General features: G+C 39.6%; 1 protein-coding gene across 1 annotated transcript in view; it reads left to right on the top strand.

Moving 5' to 3' along the window:
* Positions 1-5,607, top strand: part of LOC104407453 (chromosome unknown open reading frame, human C8orf37) — a 6,678-nt gene extending 1,071 nt beyond the window's left edge. The window contains exons 2-6 of the mRNA XM_010016747.1: positions 333-432; positions 1,966-2,036; positions 2,538-2,603; positions 3,418-3,513; positions 5,448-5,607. Of these exons, the coding sequence (XP_010015049.1) occupies positions 333-432; positions 1,966-2,036; positions 2,538-2,603; positions 3,418-3,513; positions 5,448-5,607 (493 nt within the window). The remainder of the gene's footprint in view (positions 1-332; positions 433-1,965; positions 2,037-2,537; positions 2,604-3,417; positions 3,514-5,447) is intronic.
* The last annotated feature ends 1,935 nt before the right edge of the window (positions 5,608-7,542 follow it).

The following is a 7,542-nucleotide window of genomic DNA, read 5'->3' as shown; positions in this document are numbered from 1 at the left end:
TGCTGCTGAAGATAAACATGAAAGATTGGGACTGACCAATGTATTGCTCAGTAAGTGCAGCATGGGTTATATTAACATACTTTTATTCAGATTTGGAAGCAGCTGCAAATAAAAGAAGCAAGCAAAAATAATACCTATGATGAGACAGTTCAGCAGTCAGGGACTGAAAGGCGTCATCCTGCACTTTACATCTGTCCAGTCATTATTTGGGTGGCCTACCTTAGATACTACAGAAATATTACAGGAAAAAAGCTGTAATTAATTTTAACTTAAAAGTGTTGGAACTGCTTTGGTCATGCTACAAAATGAATACTGATTTATTTGGTTTTCAGATCAGCTGAACTGTTTCTGAGTGCTGACAGCAGTGAAGAAGATATAGATGACATTATTGATGAAATCTGTAACGACAGCAGCTTTACCAAAACACCTCTGGTGAGTAGGAATCTGGAGAAGTACAGAACAGATGAGGTTCAGCAATGGAAAGAAAAGCACCATAAACTGTTGTAAAGCAAAAAATGAACTAAAACAAGCTGTAGGATAAACTTGGAAAATAAAGCAGAAAGGAAAATGCAGCAATCCTGTAGTGAGGATCAAGAGAGATAAAAAGATGATCTTACCCAGGCAGTAACAGACAAAGGCAATGCTAATGTCAAATAACACAGAATCACAGCATAAATTGGGTTGGAAGAGGAACCTGTGGAGATCATCTGGTCCAGCCACCTGCTAACTCAGGGGTACCTACAGGACCGTATCCAGACAGTTTGTACTGTCTCCAAGGATGGAATCTCTGCAGGCTAAGTAATCTGTGTTGTGGCAACTAAGTACCACACAGCCGCTCACTCACCCATCCCTTCCCCAGCGGGATGGGGAGAATTGCAAAGAAAAGGTAAAACCCACAGATTGAGATAAGAACAGATTAATAATTGAAATAAAATATAATAAGAATAGTAATGAAAGGGGAGACAATAAAAAGAGAGAGAGAAATAAAACCCAATAAACACAAGTGATGCTCACCACCCACTGACTGATACCCAGGCCAAGCCGACCAGCAACTGGTCCCTTCCAGCCAACTCCCCCAGTTTATATACTGGGCATGACATTCTGTGGTACCAAATATCCCTGTGGCTAGTTTGGGTCACCTGTACTGTCTCTGTTCCCTCCTGGCTTCTTGTGCCCCTCCTCTAGGAGGGCATAAGAAGCTGAAAAGTCCTTGATCAGGGTAAGCACTACGTAGTAAAACTAAAACATCAGTGTGTTATCAGCATTGTTCTCAGACTAAAGCAGAAACACAGCACCGCACCAGCTACTAGGAAGAAAATTAACTCCATCCCAGCCAAAGACAGTACATGGTGTTTGACCACCCTTAATGAAAGTGAAGTTTTTCATATGTTTGACTGGAAATTCTTGTATTTCAATTTGTGTTCACTGCATCTCCCCCTGTCAGCGGGCCCCACTGTGGAGAGTCTGGCTACCTCATCTTTATTCTTCCCCGTCGTGTATTTTTATACATTGATAAGATTCTCCTGACCCTTGTTTTCTGCAGGCTAAACAATTCCAACTCTCTTCTAAAACTAAAGCTCAAAACCACTGAGGGAGAAAGTTCCTAAATTAGAACAGCTTTTAAAAGTAAAATATTAAAAAGAGGGCATGAAATATGAAGTCTTGATGGTAAAGTCAAAGTGATCATATGGTGTTGAATTCCTCCAGGCAGAGCTGGGAATTCAGTATGGGAAGAGAAGCCTTTTTATCTGTTACTATCTATTTTCATGACTAGCTATTATCTATTTTCATTTATCTGTTACTTCATCAGCTTTTGTCTTGGAGCCTCACAGAATCCTGAGCAAGAAACTTCCCAAGTTCTTATCCCTCTTTCTATGACAGAAATTTTCTGACTCCTACTTATTAAGTAGACCAGACTATTGTTACTTTCCTGTAATGCCAATTCTTTTATTGTTTTTTAAATAGAAACTAAAGTCTAACTCTGCAAGTCTCACACCTGAAAGAAATAGTGCTGCTCTACAGGCTCATAGGAAAAGGCAAGTGAAAAGTGTTTTGGCCGGTTGAACGCAGCTTGCTTATAGCTTGTTGGCAGTCTAAGAGTATTGCTACTGTTTCATCTGTGTTGACATTAAATAAGAATCTGAATGTTTTGAAAAGCATTCTGTTTAAAGAATAACAACGATAAAGGTAATTTTGAAGAGTTACTAATGTGCTTCCATGTGGTCAAAATTATTTCTTATAAATTAATTAATTATTTCAGCTATTGAATATATTCAGTTACATGTCCTTAAGGACATATACATGTATCAAATCCTGCAATATATTTGGTATAGAGAATGGTTATTGTAGAGTTTTTCTTTGAACACCTTGGTAATGGAAATTTTTAAATTCTGTAGTTTGTAAACATTTGGATATATTTGCCTATATTTAATGAATATTAGTTTAGAAATCCCATGCTGTTAAACTAGGAGAAGCATTGTACTATTTTCTCCAAAATGTTTTACTATAATTTAATACTTTTAATGAAATCCCTGTAGGTGTTCTCCAGTGTACCTGGGTGGAAGCTTTTCACCACATGGCATAGGAACAAATACTTCAAAAAGGTAGGAAATGTGTACAGAAAAAGTTCTACTTGCTTTGTCATTACTTTCATTCACAGCTGTGTTTCTGTGGTGGTGCAGAGTTCTGTGTTTGGACTGGACAGGACAGCCTTATATTCATACTAAACGTGGCTGCCTGTAACTGCAGGTGAAGTCAGCTGGGCCCTTCCAGTCCTCTGTTGTTGACCACTAGATCTTTTATTCGTTTGAGGAGTTGAAAGATGTGTGCAAATGAGACATGAGACTCCAAAAATCAGTAACAAGTAGTAAAGGAAATTGCTAGTGTAGGCAATTGTTGTTTTTCCTTGCCTCTCTTCAGCTTTCTGTGTGATGCTGAGTATGTGACTTAAATCAGTGGGCTGGTTTAAATCATCCCAGAGCCTGAACTGAAAATAGCCAGAGTGCTTTGTAACTGTAGCTGAACATAGTAGGAGAGGTGCTTTAAATATTTATCCCCAACATCTTACAGAACATTACTGCATTTCCATATGGGATTTTTTGTAGTAAGTAATTAAGCACTTGATGCATATTTGGATGCTGGTCAGGTGCCATACTAATGAGGAAGACCAAAGAGAATATATTGAGAAAGTAATGGGGTTTTTGATGTGCTCAGTGAGGTTAGGAACCTGTGAAAATAATACGTGATCGTATAGTTAAAATACATACCATAATGAGTGTGCCACATACGTAAAAAAAAAATAAGATTACAGGGTAACCTTCCTTCTAGCATTTCTGCCTGAGCACTGTGCTTAAGAACAGGTCTGATCTGCGTGGCTTCTCTGATAAATTCTTGGAGCTTTCTGTTCTTTTTGACCAGAACCTGTGATCAACTACGTTGTACTGCTTGTGACTTCCGTGTGTCGCTCTTCAATGACTACATCTGGGATCAGTCCTGTGATTATCTTTTTTTCAGGTATGTCTGAGGTGGGTTTGCTGTTAGCACTGTGTTACTGTGCTTTGGGGCTTGAGAGGAATGGGAAGGATGAAAAGTCCTGAGCACTCCTGTGTTACCTAAAAGGCAGCTTGTGTACAACCTGCTGGGGGGTCAGGTGAGAAATTCTGCAGGGAGAGGGGTGCAGCATCTCTCATAATCTGTTTTCCTGCATTTCCATTTCTACCACCATCACCCTCCCTCTCTGGTCTTAAAAAGAATTCAAGTTTCATGGATCAAAAGGCAACTTTGCGGCTGAAATAAGCCGATAATCCATGTGATGGGTTGGCCTCTGGTGTGCCATTGCAGAATGCCTACAATGAGGACTGTTCAGCATGTACTTCATGCCTTCAGTCATACAGACTGTGATTGTGTCAAGTCAGATTTTCTTCTTTTCAAGTATTACCCAGTCATGTTCAGTGAAAATCAAATAGTTTGATTTCTTGGCAGATTTCTTTTTGAAGCAAGGTTTGGTTTAATGGAGGAGTGGGATTTTTTTTCTTTTTAAATTGTGATGTCTTTGACTTTAATTGTTTCCATCTTTCTGAAGACTTACAGTTCAGGAGTTCTTATTTCTACTTTCTCTAAAATGCCAAGACAGCAAAGAATAGTGTAGTGGGCATGCTCCTAATCCAGACAGCGAGTTTGGATTCCTCTTCAGGAAAGTCTCTGTATGTGCCCGTTCACTGATGGAGGTAGCCGCTGTGTTCAGAGTATGTGCTTGGCCACGAGGGGGTGTGACAGCTGGAGCAGAGCAGTGATGGATGATACATGGTCTTTTCCATTATTTTGCTTTTATTCCACGTTAGGTTTTTCCTGTATTTTCCTCACAGTTTAGGAAGATTTGCATTCTCTTTGAATGCAGATCTTCTTTTCCCATTATTTAAAGCAGTGTTAAAAATACAGTGCTGCACTAGCCTCCTGAGGTGAGTTTGGTAGCTGGAAAGATTAAATAAAAATAAGATTCTTTTATTTACTCAGAGTCTAAATTATTCTGCTGCTGAGATCTTGAAATTAATACATTATTAAAAAAGCCATGAAAGGCATTGGTATCAGGTACTTGTAGCATTGACTAAAATCTCTTATCTTTAGCAAGATACTTAGCTATTTGTTTTGACTAACCCGAATTTTAAAGAGCAAAAGCAAACCTGAACATTAAGTATTTGCCTCCATGAATAGGTGTCTGACCTCTTTTTCTAAAAATTTTTCCTTTGATATCTGTTTTGGGTTTTCTTTATTTAGCTGGGCTGGTTAATGGGGTTTTATGAGCAATTCGGTGGCCAGTGATTGATGGCCAGGAGGAGGTGATGAGAGCAGGGACAGTTAAAATGCTACTTTTACACTTGTTTTTTGAAACAGCTTGGGTTTGTAATAGCCATGCTGATATTTCACTTGTTGTGGTTGATGCTTGCACAGGAATTATTTGTGGTTTGATGTACATTCTTCCCTTTTATGGCTATTTCAGTCACTTTAACATTTTAGCAGCCATCCTGAGTAACGGTTCCTGATGAAAAGTTTAACTCTGTAGTTGTACCCTTTCTGCATATGGATTTTTGCAGTAAGTTTGATAAAATGAATACATTTTTGGATCGTTTCTTAACTAAAGAATTAACTCTACCTGGTTTTCTTTCCAACCCTTTCCCTGAAGGCTGACACAGGGTCTCTAAACCTGACAGAGAACATTCCTTACAAAAATGTCAATCTCCAGTTGATCTGAGGATGCAGCACCTATGCACCAAGGCTGCTCTCAGGAAAGGATTGTGTTCAAAACAAAATTCAAACACATCCCTAAATTCACTCATGACGGTGGTACTCAGAAATGTTCTTAAGAGCTTTCCTGAACTGAAATGGCCTCATGAATCTTTTTTCTTTAAGCAAAGATGCATGATCCTAAACTGAATTCACTTGATTGGCAGGAATAACATGCCTGAGCTCAGTAAGCTGAGAGCGAAGATGATAAAGAAGAAGGGAGCACGAGCATATGCTTGTCAGTGCAGCTGGAGATCCATTGATGGATTAACTGATCTCCAAACAGACCAGCAGCTTCGGTGGGTTTGTGGTAAACATGCAGAATGAAGTCCCCTCGTATGTGGTACCTATTTGTGTGGAAACAGGTCATAAACTCCATTTGTTTTCCACACAGTTTTCTGAGAACAGATGGAAACCTGAGTGCTTAATTCTAGAAACAGATTATAACAGCCAACCTTTCAACCTGAAATCCTTTTTCTTTTCAATGTAACTGTCTTGCAAGCAATGTGGGGAGTTGAATTATTAGAAGAAACAACCAATTTGGAGGCTTTCTGGAAGCTAGAGGAGGCTAAAATTCATACTCAGTGTTAAAGAAAGGAAGAGGAATTGACAGACATAGGAGCAGAGCAAAGCACCTTGAGACTGTTGCTGGTATCTAGCAGAGTCTTATTTCCCCCGTCTGTAGAATCTTGGACTAAAATGGTGGGTTGGGATGCAGCCATGACACACAAGCACATGAATTTCTTCACAGAAATGAATACTGCTGTTCTGCTTTGCTCATAGCTGTTAACGAGCAAGTGGTTATAGATCTCTTAAAAATCTGCTGCGAGATCAGCTCTCACCTCAGAGGTTTCAGCACACCCCAAAACTCCACTTTCTTTTAGCCACCAGTAGCCAAAAACTGCAGGCGCTGGAAATTTCCTTCCAGTTCGTACTGATTTCTTCCAAGCACTTTCTGCTGACTAAGGACTTTTACAGTGTGAATTTCTTGGACTTCTCTTCAGCCTTCACTGCAAGAGGTGAACAAGTTATTGTGCAATTACTAAATATTGTGTGATTTTAAAGAGATTTGGAAAAGTATGTGGCTCTTACGTTGGTGTTTTCGAGAGAAAAAAGGCTCAATCTTTTGAGAGTGAGAAATTACATGTCCCTGCTGACATTCAGATTTGGATTTCTTTCAGTTTTCCGTAGCTCTCACTTCAGCTTCTCTTCAAAATACTGCATGCTCAGAAAGTGAAGCTGTCCTGTTACAACACACTGCCTTCCCACAGTAACGTCGTTACTTGGTGAACTGTCTTGATTACAGTAAATGCCACTATAGTTTATGAGCTCTTTCTTTTCATTATGTATAAATAACACAGGAGGTGGATTTGGGGTTTCGGCAAGCAGACAGGAAGGAAAGGATTACTAGTCCTGGCAATTACTACGTTGAAGTGTGTCTCAAAATGGGAATACTATCAGTATTTTGCTATGCGATATGTGATAGATTCAAAATCACTTTGTGCAGAGCCATTTCTTTTTTGTATGTGTGTGAAGTTTTGCTCATGGCCCTAATCTGCACATTTGGTATTTTTCTGAGCCCATTTGAAACTTGATGACCAAGTAGCCCCCCAGGATGCTCTTTTGGCCTGGATTTGCACTGGAATTTGTGCCACAATGTAGGGAACTAGTTGGGCTTACAACTTCTGAGCAGGAGATGGAGAAAAATCCTAACACCCATCTCAGTTCATGAGATCAAGTCTTATGTGACTTGGAAAAGGAGCATGTCCCCAGTACCCTGGTTTAAACAAACCAACAGAAATAGTCACCCTGTCTGGAAGAGTTTGCGCTACCAAGTGTGTGCAGCAAATCATGTGGAAACAGAAGTTCAAGACGTCCGTTCTAGTGATTCTTACAACAACAGCCTGCAGCACTTGAAAAGTGGAGGCTAGGAAGAAATTGAGAGAGAAGGACCGAGAGTGTAGAAGTATAAAGGATTAACAGCAGTATCTACTGACAGCATTAATCAGCGTTTCTCCTAGGTCACCTCATCCTTCAGTCTTCTGTTAGCCTGGAGAATCAGAGAGAGAGGTTTTCTCCTGGGTAGAGATTGTTGTCAGGTGATTGTGTCAGTAACACCATTAACTCTGCACTTCAAGCACTGAAAACATTAGAAGATAATCCTTATTGGTAAATGTATGTGGAAACCTGAGCATTCTGCTGAAATAATCATGTTTATTCAAGTGTAGATACTTGTTTCTGGCCTTGGTCAGAATGGTGGGA

The sequence above is a fragment of the Nestor notabilis genome, unplaced genomic scaffold, assembly GCF_000696875.1.
Source record: "Nestor notabilis isolate BGI_N333 unplaced genomic scaffold, ASM69687v1 scaffold4626, whole genome shotgun sequence".
NCBI lineage: Eukaryota > Metazoa > Chordata > Aves > Psittaciformes > Psittacidae > Nestor > Nestor notabilis.
Note: the sequence above shows the minus strand (reverse complement) of the source record. Positions and strands in the feature narration are given on the sequence as shown.